This window comes from Sparus aurata, chromosome 9, assembly GCF_900880675.1.
Source record: "Sparus aurata chromosome 9, fSpaAur1.1, whole genome shotgun sequence".
NCBI lineage: Eukaryota > Metazoa > Chordata > Actinopteri > Spariformes > Sparidae > Sparus > Sparus aurata.
This window is the reverse complement of record NC_044195.1, coordinates 29,857,196-29,884,701: the sequence shown is the minus strand read 5'-3', so window position 1 is coordinate 29,884,701 and position 27,506 is coordinate 29,857,196. Positions and strand designations below refer to the sequence as shown.

The 27,506-nt window shown below is 39.7% G+C and overlaps 2 protein-coding genes across 5 annotated transcripts in view; one reads left to right on the top strand and one right to left on the bottom strand.

Annotated features, from left to right (window-relative positions):
- col18a1a (collagen type XVIII alpha 1 chain a) overlaps positions 1-15,905 on the bottom strand; it is an 83,918-nt gene extending 68,013 nt beyond the window's left edge. Inside the window, exons 1-2 of the mRNA XM_030429183.1 lie at positions 15,704-15,905; positions 15,519-15,592 (exon numbers count right to left, since the gene is read on the bottom strand). Of these exons, the coding sequence (XP_030285043.1) occupies positions 15,519-15,592; positions 15,704-15,714 (85 nt within the window). The 5' untranslated portion in view covers positions 15,715-15,905. The remainder of the gene's footprint in view (positions 1-15,518; positions 15,593-15,703) is intronic.
- A 6,461-nt stretch (positions 15,906-22,366) lies between these two features.
- Positions 22,367-27,506, top strand: part of obsl1b (obscurin like cytoskeletal adaptor 1b) — a 36,016-nt gene continuing 30,876 nt past the window's right edge. For 3 of the 4 annotated variants that reach the window (XM_030428520.1, XM_030428521.1, XM_030428519.1), the window contains exons 1-3: positions 22,367-22,699; positions 24,282-25,398; positions 26,958-27,227. In XM_030428520.1, coding sequence (XP_030284380.1) covers positions 24,387-25,398; positions 26,958-27,227 — 1,282 coding nt within the window. In that variant the 5' untranslated portion in view covers positions 22,367-22,699; positions 24,282-24,386. The remainder of the gene's footprint in view (positions 22,700-24,281; positions 25,399-26,957; positions 27,228-27,506) is intronic. The other variant, XM_030428522.1, reaches the window with a different exon arrangement.

Here is a 27,506-nt window from a genome sequence, read left to right as displayed (position 1 = left end):
TCTAAATGTAAATGTTTATTTAACATCTTCACATAGTCGGTCACACCATCACATTTTTAACTTATCTTTTCAACGAGGAAAAGGTCATTTGGTACAATCAGATTTTCTATAACATTAATAGCCACACCTTGACAGTTGTCTTATCAAATTAGTCTGTCCTGAATAACATTTTGGGGAATTACCCGCAAATACCTATTATTGTGGGGGGGCCACACAAGCTGGTTTTGACACTTATTAAATGCCAAAGGGGAGCTCCATTTCTTGCTCTTTAGTCTTTTGCCGTCGAAGCCACAGGCATTTGTGTGCCCAAGATAGGAGGCTTAGTTCATCAAACTACCTATAAAATTATCCAAATGTTTTTCGCCTGCGGGTTATTCCTGAAGTAAGTATTCAAGGATTCTTTCTTGACTGCATCAATGCAATGATCAGCGTGAACTGGTAAGGGCATGCCAGACTTCATCAGCTAAAACAACAAAGAACTCAAGGAAGCTTTCTAAGACCAACCCTAATTGTAACAAACGATGGGAGAAGCGTTACATGATTGCCCTGCACTATACAAAGGAAACACATTGTATTCAGTCAAACCAGAAACTGCTAATAAACCACTAAACAATGTGGGACTAAACCACAGACCACAGAGTTCACATACTGTATGCTTGAGTTCTCTAATCTTCCTACTTGACCCATTTTAACAGCCACTTCATAGCCCATTTTACAGAAACGAGAAACAAGAAACCATCAAGAACGTAGAAGTGAGTGGTGGAAGAAAAATTCCAGTTTGATTCTGTTCAGACAGACTGAGGTTTAAGTAAAATCAATACAATGTTATATAGTAATAGAACGAATGCAAATAAAGCAACAGCATTTAATGCTAAGGGTCACTGATGTATAATTTCTTTGATTTTCCAGTTTGTCACAATAGTATACTGCAACACCCCATGGGAAGATGTAGGAACAGACCCAGCCAATGCGTCAGACTGGTTAGACGCTTCTTCAGTTGGTTTAATGACGGTGGAATGATAATGAGTGTCTGCAGCTGAGCTGGAAACAGAATTATCCAGCAACAGAGAAACATTAAAAATGATGATTAAGCTCATCAGTTGAACCTCAAATTAAAATCAAAGAAACCCAAGCCCAGTTTCCCCAGGTGATTGTACAGTCGCACTCTGACTCACCGATGTTCAGTCTGAATATATACCCTTGAGCATAATTTACACCTTGACGCTGGAAAGTGAGTTGGCACATTACAAGTTGCTTCTGTTTAACTTTGGAAACAGTTTTCAAGCTGTTGCAACAGTGTTGCTCACTTCTCGAACGTACAAATGTACCTTCATAGATAAATTCTGAGAAGCAACATTGGTATTTATCAGATATATCTGAGAATGTCAAATCTAAATCTGAATAAATCGATTCTGGACTTTGTGAATTTACATAGAATCAAATCGAGAGGTCAGTCAATTTCTACCCCTATTTGATTTAAGGCTTTTATTCTGAAGCATCTGCAGCAAACGTTGAATCTGCATTTACTTTATACTATCACAGTAAATGCACCTGCCTGCTTTCTGACAGTGCTGTTTCCGTCCAGCCAAGTGGAAACCAATCGGTGGGGAAGCACATCAGTAGAGATGTGGACACATAATGGTGGTTAGAGACGCTTATCTTTTTTCGGTGTATCTTAATTTATTAATTAGACAACATAGCAAGAGCTGGTCAGTTTTGAAGACACTAATTAAACTGCTTAAATAAGGATAAAGAAAACAGAAATTAGCATTTTTGACAAAACGCATCTAAAATGAAGGAGCTCAAAGGACTTGAGGACTCTACAACTTGCCTTTGCTTGTTGGCTCTAGGAGTCAAAAGGTACATTATGGTCACATTCCAAGACGTGCTCATATCTAATAAAATAGAGGCCCACCTCTTTGGCGTGCAGACTGTCCACTGACAAACTTCCCAGGCTATCAGCATTCTTAAGATTCTCCTGCCAGTCACACAGGACAATTTATTGACTGACCATCTAACAACCTTCAAGCAATGTTTTAACACAGAAAATTCAAGGTTCATAGTTCCTTACATTGCACAATGACAATAACGCCAATAAAGTGTGTTGTTCATTAACAATACTTCAATAACTGAGTTTTGGCTGGAATAGGTAAGTTTTCATCACCCTGAAAGAGGAGGACTCGAGGATCAAACATCTTACAGAGAAGTCTGGATCATTAGCTACAAATTGTAAAACCCAAGTCTGGACACGTGCCTAGACATTGATTGCTCAAGCACCTACCAAATGTTGTTCTCCAGACTAAGAGAAAAATTGGCAGTGTTTGCATGCAGGATTTTTTTCTTGTACAGTCTTTTGTCAGTGTCTGATGAAGACATTGAATGGGCTATGAATAATCATCAGCATAACAGATGGTTAAGTGGTGAAGTGATAAAAGCTCCAGCATGTGGGATTAAGGGGCAGATATGGAAAATAATATGAACAGAGATGGAATACATAAACAACCAGAACTAAATCATTGTGTTTTCGGTACCTTACAAAAAGCCTTTTGTATCTGTTTCTAAAGTACAGCTCAGAACAGACAAACCAAACAATGGCTCCAAAGAGGGATTTTTACATTTCTAGTGGCCATCGCAAGGGAGTTGAAGATGAAGGGTGTTAAGATTTCTAGTGATTTCTGAGCTACATTTTGCAGTTCTTGATGCTGACAGCTGTTGACATTTCCTTTTATAGCCTAGACTGCTATATGTTGGGGCAGCTGTATAATGTCTCAATGCAGTCAAGATTCAAAGTCATTTTATCCTTTATGGGATTGCTGTGTGTAATTTTAACTTCCTCTAATTTTGCCACTTTTTCATCATCCTAAATATTCTCAGATTAGAATCTTTTCTGTGCTTCAAACTCTGGTCTGCTCCACCTACAGTATGTTTACAAAGGTTGTTTGACACAATCAACGTTAGATTCCACCACAGAAACTTGAGAAGCACTGAAATCCTTTGAAACTCTGAATTACAAGGAAACCTTTCCTGTGAGCTTCATAGATTTTATCCTCTCTAGGGATGGAAAGTAAATGCTTCAAAAGAAGCTTTGAAAAGGTGACATTTGTAACTATATTATTCCATTTCAACTCCCTCACTCATCTGTTTCTTCTCATGGCCCATCAGATACTCACATTCATCCTGAATGCACAAATCCTACCTGCCTACACAGGTTGAAGATTTACCAAGCAGCTAAAAATGTTGGCAAAGGTGAAAATGTATATGCATAAGCCTCTCAGCAGTCAGCATCAGCCAAGAGCAAGCTTCCTTTTCATTCCTGTTGTTTCTGCTGAATGCATAAGTAAATAACATCCTCCACTGAAGACGTGGGCTTCATGTGGAAAGAATGTGCATGCAGATCTCATTTCTGCGTTAGCTAGGTTGTGCAAGGAGCAGATTGTTAGATCAGTCTGTGGGCCAGTCCCAGTCTCTTTGTCCTCTTGCTGGTTCTTTGAACCTGCTAGGCCTCACTCAAGTGTAGAGTTTCAGCTTTGCACAGCACTTCAAGAACATGTCAATGCAGATCAACACTTTGACAGTAAATCTGACCATGAAAGGGGGCTGAAACACTTCTTTTTTTGTCACAAAGCTTCCTCTTTGGATTTGAGGGAATCATGGGCCCAAACCCTTGACATTTGCAGGAGACTGATACGAATTCCACAGGAAGGGCACCACTAGAGCAAATGAAATAAAAGCAGGAGATGTGGGCAATCCCACTTACCTACCCAGCATAATTAAATTTGAAATGTTTTTAAGTGGACAAATGACTGTGTAAGTTGTCGCCATATTTGAAAGAAGCTCACACCTGAGAGCCACTACCCTTTACTTCAATCCGATTCCTTGTTAAGACCTCTGTATACCGAGCCTGTTTTTTACGTCCTAAATTGCTGCATCCTTCAAAAGCCTTTGGACGGCTGTTTGCGAACAAGGCAGCTCTGAATAGTCCAATGTCATCATCCAGAATGGCATCAGAGAAGCTCATTCACTCCTTCTTTTGAAGCATATCAAAACTGGACCACTGACATCCTGAAATATACCTCGATGTGATCAGGATTGTTCTGCAGCTCAACAGGTGAAATCATCTTTAGTCTTGTTCTTCAGGATCATATGGACCCAGTATTTTATTTTTTTTTGCTCAAGAAGTGAGACGACCACAGAATCATCTTCACTGCTCAATGACTCTGTTTCTCCATTTTCCATTTTTTTGTTCGCTGACAGATTTAAACAATGCATTGGAAAAAAGCAGACTTGTTTTGCAAAGGCCTTTACTTGGCTATTGAGTACCAATCACATTTAATTTACATGGATTAATTAGAAGCATAGACTTCCCTCAGATGATGCCCTCCAGTCCCTTGAAGGCAACATCTCATCCTTTACAATACGAGGGGTGTCGACAGGGGCACGAACTTTTAGCTTATGAGGCACAACACCTTCAAACACCCCTTCAGCGAATAATGCCAGCTAGCTTATACTTCACCTTCAACTGACACTTTAATCCCCTGTAATGAACGGAGACAATGGCTGGAGGAAAATGACGTAATGCCTATGGCCATATCAGAGGCCCGGGGGATACAGTAGATGACGAGAAGTAAGTGGGACAAAGAGGGCTTTCATCAACAAGACAATATCAGGGCCCTCAATTAGTACAGGCCAGACGAGGGTCCAGGGTGCCAGCATTCATTGTTCCCCCCGCTGGGCACTTTAGCACAAAAAGCCCACAGGTCATGCTCTTCCTCTGTTTCAGCTTAAGCCAGGCAAAGGCATGTTATAATCCACGTGATGGGGCTTTGGTGAGCTGGTACACCAACTTGATCTAAAACAAATGAACTCAGTGAACCGGCTAAAAAAATACTCCGACCCCACGACCGAGATGTATGGCTTTATTTGATTTAGCTAGGCATTTCAAAAATGACAAGCAACATAAGCACTAGGGATGAATAATGATCTTAATCATACGTGCATCAATATTATGTCTCTTACCCAAAGTAAACTCGGACAACGCTCTGCCAACTGTTCAGACAAGCAACAGGAAACATTTAGTTTCAGGGCAAAATGCAGACACACAAAATGAAACAGATAAAGATCAAAAATAAACTCAGGTAAGAGAATTTATTCTCAATAGAACCTCTCCCTCTGATCTGATAGCCTGTATGTATAATATGCCAAACCAAAAATCTACAGTTATTCTCACCCGAAGGTATTCATAGAGCAGTGACCTTATCAGGCTTTCAAAGTTTCGTAGAAGGAAGAAAAGAAGGGAGGAAACAAGAGCTGAGTGCATGAAAACAAGCACAAAAACTGCCAAGGCCCGAGGCAAACGTGCCTGTAGATGGGTCCTGGCACATCCAACCAAGAGTTTGTACAGGTCCAGGTACAGTTGGGTCATATATTACAATCATATACTGTATACAGTCTTCTTGTTAGGTTTTTTTTTCTCTCACTCATGTATATAATGTAGGTGCATTTCTGCAGGAGTATCAAGTGCAAGTTCTTACTGAGGAAATTAGGTGACATGAGGTGAACTTTGGCCTTCAGATAATGAGCGATTACCAACTCACTAAAGCACAATTTATGTGCTGTAGCTAGGTGCTAAAAGAACATCTTACATTTCTTTTTTGCATATTTAATTACATTTCAGAGAGCAATATAAGAGATAAGATTTTAGGCATTTCTACATGATAATGGGAAAAAAATCTGCCTTTTCATAATTTTAGCTGGCTAGTGCAAACAGCTAATCAAGAAGCTGTCGTTATTCCAATGCTGTGTAGTGCTCCCAGCAAGCTTAAAAAATAAAGCTGACTTTTATGTATGACAAAAAGTCAACACAGGCTGCATAACCAAAGAAGCACCTTTGCTTCAGTGCTCCATCTGAGTCTACACAAGATGCGTTCAGGCGCAGTTTTGAGTGTAGGTAAGATGACTGATAAGAAAAAACTTTTCTAACCTGAAGCAATTTCTTGTCTCAGACATTGCGCAAAATTACAGTTATATAAAGCTAAAAAACAGATACACAATAATGTATAAATGAAAAGGGTAAAAGAGTAAATGCAGACATCAGCGCCAAAATGCAAAGGAAACCCAAGCCATTACGTGGTCTTTCTATACTCGTATTGATTCAATTAGAAGCGTATCGGTTCCGTCAGATGCAGTCGAGACAGGCGACAGAAAAATGCTGCCGAAATGCCTCTGTGTAGACACTCTGTTTAAAAAGAGCAGAACAAATTAAAATGTGCCCATGTGAGAAGGAATCAGTTCACTACAGCACACTGCAGCATGAAGGTCTGTTGACAACTTCACTATTTTGCAGTATTTCAAATCACCCTTTTGCATTCTTACCATCTATTCTGCTTTTAACTGGGGTGGACACATTCGAGACAGGAAACTCGAGGTTACAAAAACTTTACGCAGCCAAGCCTATTACCAAGCCCAAATAATAAGCTTATAAACTGGCCTTGTGAAACCACAGGGTTCTGTTGAACACGGCACCAAGTTTCAAGGGACATTTCAGCAAGTCAAGTGGCCGCAGAGGGAGGAATCTGACTGCAGACCTTTCAGCCCATCTCTCCGTCCGATTAATGCCACTGTATCAGCAGACGAATGGCCCTACAAATCTTTCACTGGACCTCTAAATATCTAACGTCCCCATGGTTGGCCTATGTTCCTCCTCTCTCAACCTCTCAATGGATGGCACTGTGCCACCTGGCCCATAACAACCACCCAGTGAATAGAGGGCACCCTTCATGGCCTGAGAGCTCATGATTCACACAACAATTAGCAGCTTCCAAGTTACAAGCAACCGAAGCATTCACTTTGTTAAAAAATCCAGTCTTCTGCAGTTCTGAAATGTAACTAAGTACATTTACTCAAGTACTATTCTTTATTTACTTAAGTATTCGGTATTAATTATACACCTTTTCAGCAGCCATACTGACATGAAAATGAAAGGTAAACACAGGTTTAATCAAAGACGATTAATGAAGGTTCCATTCCATTTAGTGCAGCAGAGACTTTCTAGTGAGCCAACATGCACAACAACAGCACTTCGACTCTGTTTGACCTGATTGGAACAGAATCTTAATCAGTATCATTGGTAACACCTGTGTTTATCCAACTGTTTAATGTTAAAAATGTCTGCCATGAAAAAGGTCTATTTGGTAAAGTATTGTGTTTTTAACCTGGGAAGTAGATAAATCTGCCATCTCATGTTTTATTTCTTCTGGCAGATGCATCTGGCCCCCCTCCCACCGTTTCCCTGATATGGTGACATAGCTTGATTAAAATAAAAACATGATCCGCTTGTAAAACAGATCACATTGTTGAAGATTAAACCAGCAGTTTCATCAATTTTAACATCTAATCTAAAAAAAGTGTCTAGCTGAGGCTTCTTGTCATATTTCAGACATCTATGATAACTGTTAAGTGCTTACTGAGGTCAAATGATTCAATATTTTATAGAAAAATCAAAGATTAGAGAAAGATGTCCAAAAATCAATACAGATTTGTGTAACAAAACTTAAATGTTCTTCTTTCGTCTCTCATTAATCATCTTGTGATGATTTATCTAATGATCCTGGGCTCATCCCCAGTTTGGGAACTGCTGGACTTCATCCCATTGATCCACATGCGAAATAGTAAAATGCTAATTGCACATTGATTTATTGGTTCTAGTAAATGGATTCAATCAGTCATAGGTACTTGAGATTTAAAGCTAATGTAGCTTAGAACTTTTACTCATAAGTATTTTAACATTTTGGTATTGCTATACTTTTACGCATGTGAGTACTTCTTCGATCTCTGCTCTTCTGTCTCACTATACTGTCGAGCAATGATGTGCAACAGGGGATAGCAGGAGGTTTTCACAAAGATTCTCAGCGATGCATGAAAGTTGATGTCAAGAGGTACTTAACTTCAGGACAAACAGACATGTTTATGACGCTGAATGAACAAGAAACGACCGAAGCTAACAACAGAAACTGACATTTTTCTTCTCTTTTCTTTTGTCCACATCTTTTTATATTTATGCCCACCACCCAAGATTACATCCTATACCATGTGCACCTGGACAGTTTACCTCCTAGAGTCTGACAGGTACAGCGAAGGCAGGCCATGTCATGGAATCCCATACCTCACCCAAAGTCCCACTTCCAGCAAGACCATACGAAAGTGAAGGACAGAGGTACAGGACTCAGCAAATCCCTCTTTTGTCACAGGAGCTCTGGGCTTGATGGTAATCTCCCGTCCCATGGGATTCTCCTCAGTTCACACCCCCATGGTGTGAGATTTGTGAGGGGCTAAGTGCCTACAGACATGGAAGCTCTTGAAGGACGGGTGAATGAGTGGAATTCAAGGATGCCTTGAAAAGCGGCCTGAACATCAGGAGAGTCAATCAGAAGATAAGAAGACGTGGAGTGCTAAAAGAGGGATATAACGACAAAGTGAGGTTCGAAAACGCACAATGGCATTCCCGAGAGGGGCCTCATGAAATGCTGAATGGTCTATTCATTCATTAAAAAAATGCACTGGGTGGTAGCCGGTGCTTGTATTAACAGCGCTCACATCTTGACAGTTAAAATATGCTTATTTCAGGTCTTAATCTGCAGAGTGCCTTTGAAATCATGTCAGCGGATCACATTGTAACAGTAGACATGAGGTGATCTATATACCCTCGGTCACTCTGAATCAGTCGCAGCTCATGGAGAGTGAAAAGCTTATGGTATAGATTTCTTGGGACAAGAGAATGTAAATGGGTGGAGGGGGGGTCTCTGGTTTCATGCCTCCCTGTGTTCTGCAGGCTGTCAGTGAGGACAAGTGAACACTCCCTAAAGCTGGAGACAGGGACAAAGTGCCAGGTAGACGGATCCAGTTTCCTTTGCAACGACCAAATACGGCTTTGTGGTGGAAAAATCTGCACCTGGTGGCCATGGAAACCAGTGTTCACCCGGGGCTACAGCCTACAGTGCTGACAAACTGACCACAGAGAGTAGAAGGCACCCCGGATTAAAATTTAACAGTTTAGAAAAGAGTCTAAATGCCTTTTGGTGCTTGACACGTTTATAACAACATAAAATATTTTACGATACAGTTCACTTCTGCGACTGCTGCTATGTTCACCAATGACAGATGTCAGTGTGGGGTTTGTCTTGGTAGCTTGCTTCAACATGCTGAAGTCTGTTAGTACTGCAAATGCAAATCATACATTTTGAAAACTGTTCCAGCCACTGACTTGATCTATGCTCCGTGCAAAAATCAGGCTACATAAAGGGGTTAAAGGAACAGATAAAGTAAACACTGATCAGTTTGTATGGAATATGTTTTTGTATTTTTACAAATAATTTGTATTTTAATTACATACCAGTATTTTATATACTATTGACGTATTTGATAAGCAAGTGTTTGTAACATGCATACATCTTGATGTATTTGTGCCCATATTGTCATTTTAGATCAGTTAAATTCTGGACAGCGTTCAATCAATTAATAATTAATCACTAACATCCATCGTTAGAACTGCTGTGACAACCCTTGTGGAAATTTTACATGTGAATTTTAAAAATGTGATTAAAAATTAAAATTAAAATTTTTCACATGAGAATTTGATATTTCTACGTATCGACTAAAATTTGATCATTTAAAAGACAATAATGTCTCATGTGAACTTGATATTTTCACAAGATATTGGCTTTTTCGCAAATAAATTAAAGTTTCACAAACTGAATTTTACATCTTCAGATAAATTGCAATACATTCATATGTGATTGACTTTTTTTCACATGTCGAAACAAACATTTAAATACATTTTCAGATATAACTGGTTATTTTCACATGTTAAATAGAGTGCAAATAATGTCATGTGTGAACGTTATTTTGCTATGGCCAAGGTTCCGTTTCACTTTTGAAAGTGTGGGTGATACTCTTCCATCTCGCTCCATGTTCAGATCTTTACAACTGAACCTTCATATACTGCAGTCCTGTTATTTGCAGAGAAGGATTCACACCTTCCTCTAACTGTTAGTTCGATTACGGCTGGGAAAGACAAGCAAGTAAGTGAGGGTTTCACGGCAAACAGGAAAGAGGTGCTGAGAGGTAAGAGGGCACTCAGTGTGCCATTAGTGCTGGAGATGGTTGGGTGTACAGAGCAAGTGGCCCTACAAATCCTCTTCTCTTGGAACACAGGCAGTAATTACGGTGTCGCACTGTATTTTGCCGCTGTCAACCCGGCATTTTGACATCAGGGACAGCATGAGAGAACAGCCGAGCGCACCTGAAACACTGAGTGGCAGGGGAACATAAAAATGCAAATAACAGCTGTCAGCCACATTCAAAAGGATGCTCTGCCCTGGAAAGCAAAATGATAGGGGGTCGCAAATACAGAGCAAAGGACTGAGGTCAGTTTTTTGTTAGTGATTACCTTAAAATCTGATTCAAGACATCAGCTAACACGCAGTTAAGTTTCCTTAATCACTTCAAAAATCAGTCAAAGATTTAGGCTTAGATACATAATCACCTTCAGAATTACTACAAAACAAACACTAATCAGAGTCCAAAAGTCTTTATAATCAGGTCATGTGGTGATGGCAAACAGGCATAATGGGCCTTTAAAGTATTCATGCTGTGCATCAGCCAAACTGATGCATTTCAAATGAATACAGCATGCAGAAGCCTGTTTTATTACAACAAATCTACCACTAACACTCAGTGTTTTCCCTCAGTTTGATCAGGTGTCTGGCAGATAATGATGTCCTGGGACGATGGCCAAATTCACTTCCTCCCTCCTTTGACAGAAAACAAATCAATTGTGAACTCAGTAGGTTCAGGATCAAATAGCTCTTTCTTTAAGCGAAGATCCAATTCAGAGGCAACATGTCGCTTGTTTTGTCACAGGTAGAACACAATTTATAACATGTCAGTCAAATGTGATATATCTATGTAGGTTTATCTGGGTGGTGCACAGAATGTTATTAAGGTGTAAATATGTAAGAATATCGGTTGAAAACACACAGAAATTTAAATTATCAACAGAACAGATTTGACATTTGACAAGATATATACGGTAGTTCAAACCTCCCATGCTAGCGGTGCAAACATTATGACTCTCCCAGTCCCAACTGCTAGCTGCACGGCTAACTGAGCTAACTAGCTAACAGCAGTCATAGGATGTGTGCATAACCTCTTGTCATATCTAAAGAATCTAAAGTATTTAAAAGGTAACATCTTTTGTGGTAATAGCTCAAATGCCCGGAATGTAAAGTCGGTAGATAAGTATCATGAAAGGTAAAAAGCGACTGTCACATCTACTTTACGTTACCAATGTGTACATACACCCTTTAATTCAAACAGCGTGCCTGGTGACGCAGGGCCCACTCTCAAACTGGGCCATGTTTTTCTACGTCCGGCGCAGATATACAACTCTTCAGATTCCCTACAGGATCCAGATGGGCTGAATTAAGTAATCAAAGCAGGATGCGACCACCGTGGTTTTCTTACAAAAACACATCCACATTAAAGTAAACCACACCACCTCTTGATTTCCTCTCCAGTCTCGTATCGTAAGTTTGTCACTCATATAGAGACACGTTTCTCTCCTGGTCTCCAACAGCTGTATTACGTTAAGAGCGTGGTCCTGCTACACTGACACAAATGGAGATGTCCTTACAAAACCCTGTTGTAGTCGTCTTTGTGAAACCAAAAAAACGCTACGTATGGTCTCTCGAGTGTTTTTACAGCAAAGCATAGAATGGGATTTTAAGAGAAACCTGAAACCTCAGACTCAAAGTATCAGCAGAGAGCTTGTTTCTGACTTGTATCCTGTTGACTGACAGACAAAAGAAGGTTGCTGCACTGGCACGAGTAACAGCATAAATACATAAAGGAAGTGTCAATCTCTTGTGTCCAATTTTTCAAGAAGGAGGCCAGACAGGGAGGTACAGACAAACACTTGACATCTTGAATGACCCCCACCCACAACCCCACACACACGTAAGCCAACACTGAAAGTCACACACTCAAAGATATAAACCAAATCATCCTAGATGAGGTTTAACGACCTTTTAAACGCTGCTGGTTGACACAATATAACCAAACAATGCCAGATGGAACTTCCAGACCTTGATGCGAGGGGACCTCCTGAGATGTCGATCATGAATAAGTAGGTTTACTGACTAGAAAATCCCGGGATTAGACATCACAAGGTTCACTGAGTCAACAGAATCTGTGCACAGTCGTTCCATTTGTTTCATTTGAGGGTTACAATGATCCTAACAGGGACAGCAATCTAATAGTCGGTCAGCACAGACAGCCTGACTTTCATTATTGGAGGGGTGGACTTTAACAAATGACTGTAGATGGTGTCTACTAAGGAATTAAGGTTTGTTCGTGTCCTACAGTGAGATTCTGCGTTTCTGTGATTTTGCGAGTAACACAAAGTGTAGAATCACATGTATTTTAATAACTGCTTTGTATGTATGAACTAGAATGACACATGTAGAGCGCACACCTCTGCCAAGGCCCAACAGTCCTCTTTTGTTTTCACTCATAGACACCAGACACCTAAAACTAACATTTCTAGATCCACACCAAATGTTATTGAGGCCTATGCTGGGCTGAGACCCGTCCAACATTCGAGTTCCATGGAAATCCATTCAGTAGTTTTTGTATAATCCTGCTGACATACCAACCGACTGACGGACACAGGTGAGAAAAAGATCTCCCTGGTGGAGGTTATAACGATATGGCCACATACATATACAAGGTATTGATGGGAAAGACATTTAACATCTATTATCAACCTAAAAATGAAAAAAAAAAAAAAATGGAAAGAAAGTCGATATAATAACTTCACTCTCTTCTTCAGGTATCTTCCAGCGCTCCCCTTCTGTCAGAGACAAAGCTCATCCAATGTAAGCCTGTATTAACTTTGTGGTCATTAAGTAAAGAATGTCATGTTTAATTAATAGCTGCTATTCTTTGGCAACCATCTGGACTATCACTAAGAGATAATAGGGCCCAGGTGGGGCATCCTGTTGGCACAGTGGACTAAAACACAAAGTGTAGTGACACCATAATGTGTCAGGTTTGAACTCAGTCAAGGACCTTCCCTTTCCCTTTGTATGGGTCTCCAGATATCCTGTCAGTTTCTCTACTTTCTAATAATGGCAAAATGCATTAGGAAGACTGCAAACACATGACAGAATAAAGACGAGATTCTACAAAATAAAAGAGCTGTTTCTTCATACTTGTACTCGTACTACTTCTGTCTTTCCTTATCTGAAGTCCCTTCAAAGTCACAAAGGTCACCACTGTTGAGCTTAAAACAATCCATCAACACAGCAAACTGAATTTTTGTCCCTAGTTTGAATCATGTGTTACCATGAAAACCAAAGAAAAGAAGCGAACCGAATGGATCAAAATGGAACCTTTACAGAGCAAAATGGATTTTTGCAGCTGTAGAAACTTAACAAGAAAAAAAAAAAAAGGAGGAAAGTTCAAATCGCCATTCTCGGGACACATCTGAGGTCTGGAAGCAGATGTTTTCCAGCAAATCCTGCAACTTTACGTGACGTGTCAACACATGTTTGTCAAACGGTGCTCCGCTTCAGACCTGCTATTCCACAGTCATATATCATTATAACCTGAGTGTCACCAGCTACAGCTGGAAGTTGCGGAACAGCACTGTCAAAAAGTTGCGACTAATCTTAGTAATACTCAAATGTAGGATATTCTTTACGCTTTGGGGCAAATACAGTAGTGTAGGGATTTTAACATATGTTTTGTTATCCTTTCCCAGCACACTGAAAAGCCTGTCATCATGTCCTTTCAGTGAAAAGGAGAAAACCCCAAGCCAGCTGTGATTTTTTAATGTGGCATCTAATTCAGCCATTAAAAGGCACGGTGGGGTGTCCCCCTGCAGCCGGTCCCCTCCCCCGCCTCGTCCTGCTCCCCCCTCGGGCAAAACCACGCTGGGTGCATGTCAAAGATCACATGACAATAGGGATTCCTGACCCAGCCAGGGACTGGGAATGAATCAGACCTAATTCAACCATGTCGCAGGCAGCCAAAGGCACTGCTCTTGAGACGTAGCTGCCGGCGTTTTTTTCCAACCTGGACACACACAGACCGGACAGCATTCCTGTGAGAATGTCAATGTTTGAGTGTTCCTTGCAATATATTATACCTTTTTAATTGTTTTCCTAACTTGTTTTGATCTCCACTGGAGCTGAAGATGGAGTATTATCATAATCAGGAAGAAGAGAAACAAAAAAAGGAGGCAGATGAATGGCAGAATGCAAATGATGTTTGATCAAACTTGTAGCAGACGGGTTGGGTTTTTACACAAAAGACAATACAGTGAGTTCAAAGAGTGGACACACAAAAGAGTGTCTTCTCCCAAAGCCCCTAAAATACTACATCCAAGCTCGTGGTGACCACAGTCAATCAAATATTAATCAATGTCCTCTCAGTTTCCTCTCCCTATCATCTGACAGCTCCACAGTTCTCCAACTCAGCGTTTACCAAATTAAACGCAGGATGTTAGTGAGGTCCAAGGATGAATTATTCAACAGCTGAAGAGAGTTTCTTTCATGCAGTGGCCTCGAATGGCCCGTTTACACCCATCACAGCAAAATCGCCTCTTTGTTCAACAGCTGGAAGGATACATGATTTTCTGCTTGTGCTTACAGTATTCTGCGAACAGGTCACGACACAGGAGGGAAGCATGAGGAAACAAGCATCTCTCAGAGCTTTGATGCAGCCGCCGCAAGCGACAGTGTGTGGTCAGACACAAAGCAAGACGCAGGACAAACAAAGGAGGAGTGCAGGCTTCTGAGCAGACCGCAGACTTTGGACTTGGAGAGAAAAAACCAGTAAACAGACCCAAAAGCCACTTTGACCTTGTGAGAATGGACAAACTGCTGTTTTTTATCAGTGAATCATGAGAATGTGTGGCCGTCGCCCGTTTTGTAGCAGTCAGTTATATGAAGCATGAAAGAGGGTGGCTGGTTGAAAAACACCAAACAGACAGATGTAAACCAGGCCAAAGAAAATACAGCATAAAGTAAACGTCACGCTCGACATCATAACTAAATGTTGCGGCAACCTTCTCAGTAAAAAAGTTAAACATCTCAGTGCTTACTGTGTAAACTGGCAACACACACACACACACACACACACACACTTGCTTGCTTGCAGGTCTTACAGCATGAATCATCACTCATTCACAGGCTACAGATCCAATTCTGCAACAATTAGTCCAGTCAGATGGATGCTAAATTGAGCAGATAATTTTCCAGAAGCTTCCCAAAACAGAGTGTTTGTCAATGAAGCCAGTGTTTAACGCTTTTATTGTGAAGGAAACCAACGTGTACGGTCACTAGATAAGAATGACTATGACACAGGCAACGTTATGGATGATGCCAAAGGTTATATATATATATATATAAGAAAAGTATAAGCATGGCACTGTCATGTTTCCAGGGTTTGGATCTTACCTGGCCATTGCGATGCAGCAGGGCACACGAGAATAAGGACGCTGCACAGAAGGCGCTCCAGCCATGAGGAACACCTGCAGAGGTACAGCAAGCAATCATTCACAAACTTCATCGCTTCAGTTGAAAAAGCTGCAAAAAAAAAAAAAAAAAAAAAAAATGTTGTAAAGAAAAAACACTAAAAGTACCTCATCTTCATCTCTTCTTTTTCACCGACACCGAGGGGGGAAATCTACATGGACTTTTTCGAGGAAGGGGAAAAAAAAAAAGTAGTGTTCACAGTTCCCGGGGTCCAGCAGCACCGCAGCCGCTGCATGCGGGTAGAACAGCTGATGGGGACGCAGCGCGAGCGCTCTGCTGGAAACAGAGGAGGAAGAAGAAGAAGAAGAAGGAGAAGAAGAAGTGAGGAGCGCGAGAGAGAGAAGTGACCTGCAGGAGTTCACATCAGGGACTTCCGCCAGGTCCTAAAAGGGGACACATTCCACAGACTGTCGGGATAGTATAATATAAAATAATATAATATAATACAATAGAATATAATAATAATAATAATTTTATATAGGAGTTCTACACATTTTTTAATCTTTATTTTTTTTAAATTTGGGGGTGCAAACCTTTTTTTTTTTTCACCCCATGTTCTCAGGTTAGAGCATTAAAGGGTAACTCCACCAATTTTACACAGAAATGTGCGTTCACTGGTCTGGGAGTCTGTATTAAGTATGTTTGAATTTACATGTTGCATTGTGGGTAATGTAGGCGCCAGGTTTGGAATAGAAGGAAGATTGCGTCGAATAAAAAAAGGGATATCTCTGATTGTACCATATCAGTTTTGATCATTTGTTTTTAAACTAACAAGCAAAAAAATAGATTTTGTGGAGTCTTTGTGTTTGGTGTCTCCCACTGTTATGCTGATGGAGGCATGCACTCAGTCTGATGTGGGCTCAACGGGTTTGGGTGTAGGACCTGGTGGCTCGTAGGATCCTGCTGTGATTTGGCACTGATCCATGGGGCGTCTTGTGGTGTTGCAGGGAGCTTGGCTTTTTCAGTCCTCAGGTGCCCCTGTTGGTGCTCAGAGGGGTTGGGGTGGGGTATTGGCATTATTTGTAATAATTTAAATATATATATATATATATATATATATATATATATATATATATATATATATATATATACACACATACATATATATATATATATATATATATATATATATATATATATATATATATATATATGTATGTGTATATATATATGTATGTGTATATATATATATGTATGTGTGTATATATATATGTATGTGTGTATATATATATATATATATATATATATATATACACACATATATATATATATATACACACATATATATATATATATACACACATATATATATATATATATATATATATATATATATATATATATATATATATATATATACACACATATATATATATACAGTACATATACATACTGGAGCCACAAAAGGCTAAAAAAAATGCTACTCTTTCTTTCCAAATCGGAAGTTCTCCCCAAGACCTGTGAACACACTTCCACGTGTGAAATTAGTGGAGTTACCCTTTATGTAGGCTACAGCTTTTGTTTCCGGCGACAAACCTAACAAACCCAAGGTTACGTCCCTCTGCTGACAGACGCTGAAGTGGATGTGAATAGTTGAAAAACTGCAGCATGAGCTGAGTAAACTGAAGGTTTCCACCGGAAAATCTTCTGTCATTCATGCAAAGTTTACACTGTCACATTACCTTCTCGAGATGTAGTGTGCTCACAAGAAGGGACTTGACAAGATAATGACCACATGAAGTGTCAGTGGAGCTGTATTTACTTTGGTTTATCCTGGTATGAGGTAAGAGAGAGGTGAGACCTCCAAGAGGAAGACATGCTTTTGTTGGCTATGTATATAGAAATACAATATCATTCCTGCTGAGTGAGTTATTCCTTTAAAGACTTAAAAATATATGAATTAAAAGACTTGGCATACTTAAGTTTGCCATCCATTATCTGTTTACAGGGAAACATACATATCACTTAATTTCACAGCACACTGATCCAAATATGAAAAGAAAAAAAGCCAACATTAACATTTTTATCATACTAACATGTCCAGAAATTAATCAAGTCAAGTAATCTTAAAACTCAAACCAACTCAGTCGTGTGTTTGCCTTGAAATGTATGGATGTGAGGCGAGATGTGGCTGGCTGCACTTACACAAGATGACCACCAGAGGATGAAATTGGTTCTCTTTTCAAAGCCTGCAGAGGAAATGTTTCATCTGGTCCAGAACTATTTATCATCGCCCTGCTGTCACTCCACAGGATACACTGTTGATTGTGTTTGGTGGATGTTTTTAAATATGAGACAGGTGCTTTTTCTTTTCTTTTCATTTCTTTCTTTGTATTAGTCTCAGATCGACTTTTGTCTGTATTGCCACATGCAAGATAGAAGATGTGATCCATGTCCGAGTACAGACACCTAAGTTGTGTCAATGTACAATAATATTAAGGTCCTTGTCCGTATGCACCTCCTGCATTACATACACTTTCGTACAGTTTTTCAAAAGCAACAAATTGTCCCTTTATCGATGTATCCATTGTGATTAGTATTAAATAAGTTAAGGTCAACAAAGGGATTGAATAGTTTCGACTAAGGGGTCTCAAATTGTGAGAAACTGACCTCAAAGAAACTGCCGCTGCTCACAGTGTACTGATGTTTTAGTTATGACTGGACAATTTTATAATGTTCACTTGTGCTTCCCTTAAGTGTGTCAGATACTACTACCATCTTTATGACTTATCACAGAAAAAGGCAGTGGGTTCATGTATTAGACTCTGTTGTATTTGTGGTTTTATCTGCAGGCCTGCAGGCTACTGTCTGAACACGTCCACCGCTCTGCAAATGTCTGCTTTGCTCACATTCCTGTGTCAGAGAAAAGAAAGGCAAAGTTGTCAGTTAAATGCTATGTTGCAGTGTAACCTTACAGAGAGCAGGGTGGAGCTCCCGCCCCCAAACAGTAATATATAGCGCCAACAGCAGCTCTATAATGAAAGATCAATTATTATTATCATGTGCCATGAGCGATGTGTCACAGGTGTAGTCACGTTAATTGTTTTGGCTTTTTTTTTTTTTACTGCGAGCGGCGATGGAAGATTTACAGGACATTATCACAGGGTGTCAAAAGTAAAATGGCAACTTATTAATTTATAAACCATGTATTATTTTTGAATATAAATCCATTTGTACCTGGTTGAAATGCTATATCACACAAAGCTCAACTCTTATTTAGAGTCCAAGAGCCGCTGCAGCCCCAGTGGTCTTAATGCTAACAGCTGCTCAATGAAAACAATCCTACAACTTAAAACGATAAAGATAAGTTGATATTTGATTAATAAGGTCATCAAGATATGCATTGAAAAACTTTACAATTAATTGCTTTACTGGGTATCCCAAGTAGTCGATGTGGCAAACACAAAACAGAGTCAGTCGTTCTGAGTCAAACTTTTAAGAGATTCTGAACATTAATATAGCAGCAAACACCTGGTTGTCATGGAAAGATATAGAGGAGGAATGGTGTCCTGAGCAGTGACATCACAATCCCTCTGTGTGTGTTGGAAACAAAATCTTCTCTGGTCTTTGTTTTGCTAACCGGGCCGGCTGTGTGTGCATGTTCGTGCACGTGAGTGATTCTGGAGAAAGATAGTTGATTGTTGAGTCTCATTCTGAGGTTTTTACTGTCACATTTTTTGCCCCGCCTACCCATGAAAATGTGTTCTTATTCCATGGTCAAGTCAAAAGATCGACTTCATCCTTTAAACAGTTTCCATCAACATTTGGTTACACACAGAATTTGAAACCTCTTCTTCTGCATGAAAGCCATGTGAGAGAACCCTTCCATCTATTACCTCCTTCCAACATGTACTTTCGAGGCTCTTTCGCTCTCTTCATAATCGCGCCCTGATGGTTCCACACCTTCAGACATGTAAGTATGTTCTGGCGAGGCAAACTGTGACACTCAGACACTATCCGGATCAGCGTGAGACTGAGCAGTGGTAGCCCAATATGCCGGTATCTGACAACTCGTGAATGAGACTCTACAATCATCTATTCCTTCTGTTCTTTACACGTGATATCTATAACTGTCCTGGGAGAGGGATCCCTCCTCTTTGGGTTCTTTACTAGAGTCGAGGGTTTCAGAGGGTGTCACTGTAGAGATTGTAGGCAATGTGACTTGTGATTTTGGGCTCAATACATCAAATTGACTTGAATAGTCTTTGTCCAGAATTGCTTACTGCACATTTAAAGGGTTAAGCACAAAGATTTAACCAGGATTGTATAGTGCCTCTAGTCTCCCAAGCATTTATTTAAGCATTCAAATAACTGCCTTGTGATCTGACTTAACCTGTCATTTGGCAGGTTGTCCACTACATCATTTAAACAGTTTTATACACAGCAGTTAAAGACAGTTCCTGAACTCTTCAATTGTCCAAGATCACACTGTTACATGCATTCAGAGAATGAATTATTTACACAGTTTGAGGAGAGACATAATACTGCACATGTTTTAGAATTCATTTTAGCCTGTTTATAGGACACAGATTGTATTTTGCCCTGAGAGCAACATCAAGGGATATCAAGATCAGCAAAGTGTGAAAACATTACTAAACAGTTTCTCTCAAACCCAAAACATGTTGTACACACCACCACCAACTCTGTTTCCAGTTCAGGATATGTGAGTTCTGTTAACATAACAACCCTTAAAGTTGTTACTCGGTTGTAGGCACAAAGCGTTTTATAACCAGCTACAGGGGTCTGAGTTATATCAGATTACTTCCAACAGCTGAAATCAGGGAGGAGGGAGTGTGGGGTTGTGGAGCCACTAAACAGCTGAAGGGACACTGCAGCGCATGCTGAGACCAGTCTCATAATCACACAACAGCCTCACACACTGAAAAACCCAGGCCCACGTGTTGTCCAATCCCCTCATTACCACGTGGCATAAGATGAAATTCTGCCTTTTGGCTTCTTTAAAAGAAAAAAAATGCTGAGACTGGATATAGTAGTTTGAAAGCTACCTTAGATTTGTAGTTTTGTAGTTGTACACATGACATTTGCTGTATATGCAGTACATATTGCAAATAAACTCTTAAAACTGATTTACTAACTTGACTGCAGCTTAGTAAGAACAAGATACATGATAAAAGTGTACTAGCCAACTGGTGGTGGAAGAAATCTATTTCACTTGTTTATTTGTTTACTAGCTTAGTATTGCTCTGTAAAAGTAAAAACTACTTTTACTTGAGTAAAACTTAACTAAACGTACAAAAGCACTAACAGCAAAATGTACAAAAAGAATCACAGTAAATGTTTTTGTTGGGCAAAATAATCCCTTTGAGTGAGTTATATCACATTATTGGAACATTAGCACTGATGCTTTAACACCTGAGCAACATTTTAATGAAAGAGCAGGTTAGCGCAGTACAGTTTATATTATTCATATGCTTTTGGGAAACGATCATCATACCGGTATAATCTAGGATGTGATAGGGCATTGACAACACTGCACACATCTCCTTTGGACGGATTATTTATATTTTTGGTTTTGAGACACCTTTATGTGTTCTATCAAAAATATACATGAGGCTAATTAAGCCTCTGCTTGAATTTTGGGGTTCAAGGATCAAGCAGAACCAGAGATATATTCTTTTGATTTCTATGCATCTTCCTTACCTTAAAAACCTGACGCCTGCATTACCCATGATGCAACACGATTGCCAACAGTTCAGTCAGGCTGTCAGACAGACTGGTGTGTTATGCTAGCAGTGGCTAATGTAGCCTGTGAGTGAATCAGCAGAGTAATAGAGAGACGTTATACTGTAACGGTACACCTAAATGAATATGGTTGGTTGTCACTTGTCAGATGCTAGCCAAGATGCTGGTAGAAGTATGAGCAAAGCAGCTGATGCCAATCAGTAATGCAAGCAGGACTTCAGCAAATAGTTTGCTGTAGGAAACCAATGATGATACGGGGTCAAAAAAGAAGTTAACCACAGTGTTTCTGCAAAAATGTTTTTCAGGACTTACCGCAATGCTGGTGGGGGCTTTATTCCTGCAAATAAGTGGTCTTATATTGTATTTATTTCAATCCAAATTACTGGTAATGTTTTTCTTTCCATTTAGAGATCACAATCATGTAAAAAAAGTACCAACTACAAATTGAAATATCAATATAGGCATTTTGTATTTATTTATGTATTTATTGTATTATTGTGGATAACCTTTATCAATTGTCAAATCACAGATTTATTTGTATAAAAAGGTAAGTAAACCAAAATTAATGTTACCAATAATGTCTCTATCCCTTGAGAGGTTTTTTTTTTCCAGAATTGTACATGCTGGTAAAAATAGACCTGTTAAGATTTAAAGTGTAAAAGAACCATAAAGCAACATCAGCTCATGTTTCATCTTTCTGCTCTTTTGTTTTTCCAGGCTTATAAGAATGAACGATATGGTGGAATTTTGTGTTTAACTCTCTCTATTTTTGTTACATGGAAAACTTACTTTCACTGTGTAATAGTACTGTGAAAGATGACAGACGGTTAAACTTTTGTTTAACAAACGTTCAAGATCAAATAAAGTTGAACTTTAAAATATTTTTGAGATTAGAGGCTTGCTCTTCTCCTTAGATTTTTATTGCAAAGCCTCAAGTAAGCTAAGCAGTCTACTCTGCACTGGCCACCTGAACTATCTTTAGTCCCTGCTGGCAAGTGAATGGAAGTGCCCGACTTATCTTCACTGCTGTCATCGAGGCAGTCAGTATTTTTAGGGGACAGCAGCAGCTGCAAAAGCATTTAACGGTATTCCACGAACAATGACACTTGGGGTGTCTAAGGCTTGAACGACACAGAGATTGGGGGACCACTCTGAAGTTGTTAAACGTGAAGTTGCTGTGGATACTGAAGTTTGGTTTTCTATCCCTGCTACCGGGCACACGTCTATGAAGATGTGCTGGAGGAATACGTGGGACCTTTGAGGAGAGCATGTGTCTGAATCTGAAGTCAACTTGGGACATTACTCAGCCTTCAGGAGACGAGTGGCACTGCTTCTTACCTCGAAGAGAGATTGCAAGTGCGGAATGTATGTTGGCGGTCGTTCCCCGCGACTGAAGCGAGGTAGGTCATGTGAGGGGTACACAGCACAGCTTCACAAGGGGCAGAGGTCATTCCAATTAAATCAGACAAGTAAACACAGGGGTTAATCTCCTCTCTTTAAACCTCCGGAGGGAATATTGAAGACGCTTTCAGCGCAATGTCCAAATTGAGTTATTAAAACATCTTGCAATGGGAAAAGGGGATTTTAAGCAACTAATTAAATTAATGTGAGCACCCAGGTATATCAGATAGTACAATCAACAGTTATACAAAATTGTTATGTTATGTTATGTTATTAATAACATTCAATTTAATTTTAAGTAAAAAAAAGTTCACTGTCAAGCAATGAAAACTCTCATATTAAACTTTTTACATCTATGTTTTTTTTTAATCAATATTAAATATAAATCTAACTTACTTTTGCCTAAAATGTATAATATTAACTGTAAAAGTATAATCATAATATAAACATCATCTTTCGTAGTTGACATTTGTCGAGCACTTTGAAAGGTTTGAAAGATGACCAGACAGTATTCTTTAATTTTCCTGTATGTAATTATAGGATTGGGATTTTATCAGGATTATTATTATCAATACATTATGTCATAAAATGTTTCAAGAAAAACGTATTTTTCAAATCCATCATCTGTAATATGATTGACTATCAGGTGGCTTAAAAATACATCATTTGATTTCACATCATCTTTGTGATCCAAAACCTTCACCAGAGAGGACCAGGCTTTAACATTCTTTGGGAGCTATTTCCAAACACATAAACTCAGTTTACTGATAAATACAGCATATTCTTTCGGGTTCAGAAGCAAATCAAGGAAAACTTTTGGGCTAAGTATGACATTACATGAGCAGTCAAAATTCCCATGGTGGAGAGAGAATTAAAAGGTGTAGACGGTTCGTTCGTTCGTTTGTTCGTTCGTATAAACAAAATTTTGAGGATTGCCCGATTAATATCTATTGAGGACTATGACAGAAAAACAATTTCAAAAGTGATATTTAAAGAAAGAATTCCTTTAACAGAGCTGCCAACAAAGGGTGTGATGGAGGCTCAGCATATTTTGACAGCAAAGTCTCTTGGGTGGGCAGACCGTAATTTCGGCCTGTGTTTGTGTGAGCACGCGGATTTCAGAGCCTTCTTTGTGATACCTGACACACACTCCCTCACAGGTCTTTATTTAGGGCATACTATATTAAGCACTTTCCCATTGAAATACAGCACCAGCTGTACCGGCTATGTGTTGTGGCTGCTGTTGCAATAGGCAGTCCCCCGTCTCACTGCTAGCCTGTGTTTTTCTCTCATGCAGACAGATCTAATTCAATTAGCGCTAATAATCATACCATCCTTTTTGCTGAAACACAAGCGCGTAAAGGGGGTGGTGGCTGAGAGTTTCAATGACAGAAGTTTGACTTTTCATTCCATAACATAAGGGTTTAGTTGCTCGAATACGGAGGCTACACATATATACATATTTCACATGAGGTTGACTAATCAGACATGTTAGATCACTATATTTAATGTTCAAATATTATCTCATGCATATAAAGATGATGGAAATTATAGTAATTCATTTGTAATTTTTTTTTTTAGCAATTCTGCAGCGGAGAAGTTGGACTGTCTTGCCCTGGTGAATAGCTGCCACTTGGTAATTTCCTGGACTGTTTAAGTTGAAGTGAGGCTGACAAAGAAGCAGCAATGGATGTTTTTGGTGGTGCACCACGTTTCTTGGCCTATCCAAGACCTGTGGTGGTACAAAGTGGAACTGATGCGGTCCTAAAGTGTCAAATTGGTGGTGATCCAAGGCCTGCAGTTATCTGGGAGCGTAACAATGAAAAGATTGACCCACAAGGACGATACAGGGTCTTTGAGGATGGAAATGTTTACAATCTCATCATTTCAGCTGTGACCACAGAGGATAGTGGGCAGTACATATGCAAAGCAAAGAACAGCATTGGGGAAACATACGCAGCGGCCACACTGAAGGTGGAAGGTGAGGCCCAAGAGATGGAGTTACGAGAGGAAAATAAGCCTCGATTCCTCATCAAGCCACTGTCCACTCGCGTGGGTCGTGGGGAAGATGCTGTCTTCTCTTGTAAGCTCTGGGGAAACCCTCGCCCAGAGGTTGTCTGGGAAAAGGATGGCAGGAAACTCAATGAAATATTTGAAAGCACACATTTCAGTGTGGGCTACCAGGATGGTGGATGGTTCCAGCTCAAGATCTTTAAGACTCGTGCACCTGATGGTGGTGTATACACATGCAAAGCCAGGAATGAGTTTGGGGAAGCGCTGGCAGGAGCTGTGTTGCTCGTCGATGCTGGCCCAGGACATGAGGATGAAGGAAATCGTAATGGCTACACAAATGGCCACTGGAAAGGCCCGGGAAAACAGAGGATTGGCAGGCAAGTGCCAAACCGGCTCAGAGACGACACCATGACCAAGTCCACTAAAGTAAAAATGTTTGCTGTGACAGAGGGTAAACATGCCAAATTCCGCTGCTTTGTGACTGGGAAACCCAAACCAGAAATTATTTGGAGGAAAGATGGCAGGCTGATACTGTCTGGAAGGCGTTATTTGTTATATGAGGACAGAGAAGGATACTTCACACTTAAAGTTCTGTACTGTAAGCAGAAGGATAACGGAGTTTATGTTTGTGCTGCGTCAAATACTGCAGGGCAAACCCTCAGTGCTGTACACCTCTCTGTAAAGGGTAAGTCTATTTTCAGTGGCTTCACTTTTTTAATTTTTGTAAAATGTGAAGAATTGTAGTTAATGTTTAAAGAGTTAAGGCAGACACGGTGGCAGCGTGTGATGCTTTTTGCAGTCAGTTGAGGAGTGAGTGAGGGTGTGTTCTTGGATCAGATTTCTATGCATTTGATGCTGGGATGATGTCAGTGAGATATCTTAAAAGAGGCACTCTGAGATCATTTATTGGGCTTGGGCCAGACAGGGAGGGTGGAATAAAAACTTTATGATAGTATTATATTGCTTTCAAATAAGTCTGTGTATTTTATGTGATGACTAGTTTGGATATTCCAAAAAGATACACCTCAATATATAGAAATCTTACAAAACATTTAAACAACTGACCACCATCAACTACAAAAGAGAAAAAAATGGGTTATTAATTAATTTCATATTTTTTTCAGTTTCCAATCTTTTCTATTTTAAAAGTACATGCCTGAGTGTTACAAAATAATTATCTCTTTATTTGAGATAAAAGATAACAGAATTGACCAATGCTTTTAGAAAGCAAAGAGCAGAACATCTTGTTACGTAGCACCATGGTGCTTTCATGACTGAGGTTGCTTACAAAAGCCTAGTTTAAAAATTCAAGTAAATTTCAAGTATATGGCTTCCATGAATTTGCAAAACAGCCAGTCAGCAGGGCAGTGAGATGCAAATGTAATCAGTGATCAAATTATATAACACCAGCTGCTTTAAAAGCAATTTAATCCTGGGACCACTGGAGGATAAATGAAATGTATTAATGATCTGAAATTTGACCTGAGAGATATATAAACAGGCAAAGTTCATCAGCTTGAGGTGGATTCCAAAGGCAGTATGATGTCTGCAAAGTCACTTAGCTTGTGAAAGGTCTAGGGGGCGTCCATGTGTCAGAGTCTTTGGGAAGGGAATCATATTTCTCACATGGCTTAGAGAAGTCCAAACTCATGGCACCAACAGAAAGTATTGTACTATATCAGTCGAGATAAAGAAAATAACATTCAGGTTACAAAAAACAGTCAGTGGTGGCAAGTGGATAGACTTGCAGGTGGTTTTAATAGTTGATAAATTTTATCGGCCGTGTGTTTGCTTAATTGGACTTTAAACATGAGTAAGATAAGGAAATGTTGAGCTTTGCACAGAGACTACTTAATACAGTCCACATTCTTTTGTTTACAACTGTCTGGTACTGTCTGATGGTGTCAGTTACAAACAGTTTATTTCCTATCTAACACCCCGATGTGTTAATGACCCTTCCATTCCTCAACTAAATGAGCCACTTGTCTCATGATTTTGCTCATCTCGTTTGCTTCACTGGCATTTACTGCCAAATATATTTCAATTTGCAGTGTTTACTACAGGGTCATAGATGATGTGTTGTGAGTTTACACAGGGTCTTCTTGCTTGAAGAATTTATGTGGATTAAGTCACACTAACCTTTTGATAGATGGAAGTTAATATGAACATCTTAAGATAGATTTTTAGCTCTACAAAAGGTCATATCACCTTTATAAAACTGGCGTTCTTCTTCCATGTTTCCAGAGCCGCCTGTGCGGTTCAAGCAGCCTCTCATTGATCTCGAAGTATGGGAACGAGATTTGGCTGTTCTTGAGTGTGAAGTTCCAGAGGACTCTGTTCCCATCACATGGTATCTGGAGGATAGACGACTGCAGCCAGGGGCCAAATATGGAATGGAGGAGTGGGGAACAAAACGGCGACTAACTATCCGTGACATCGGAGTCGACGATGATGGGATTTACCTCTGTGAGATGCCCGATGGGGGGAGAAGCATTGCAGAAGTAGCTGTGAAAGGTAAATCGGGATGAAATGTTAATAGTTTTCTTTTTTAAGCACACTAGAAATGCAAAAGTATATCCAAACTGATACATGTTATAAAAGCAACAACATGGTTTCATATATGGACACATATGTGGAACCCATACTATAGTTTTGGGTAGAATGGAAACAATATAAATGTACGGAACCATAATCGCTTTAGATAAAACCGTACCAATTTAATGAAAACAGTTTAAGGTTCAGAGGGAACACTTATCAAACTCTAACTATGACATCTTTAAATCTTTGTCTGTT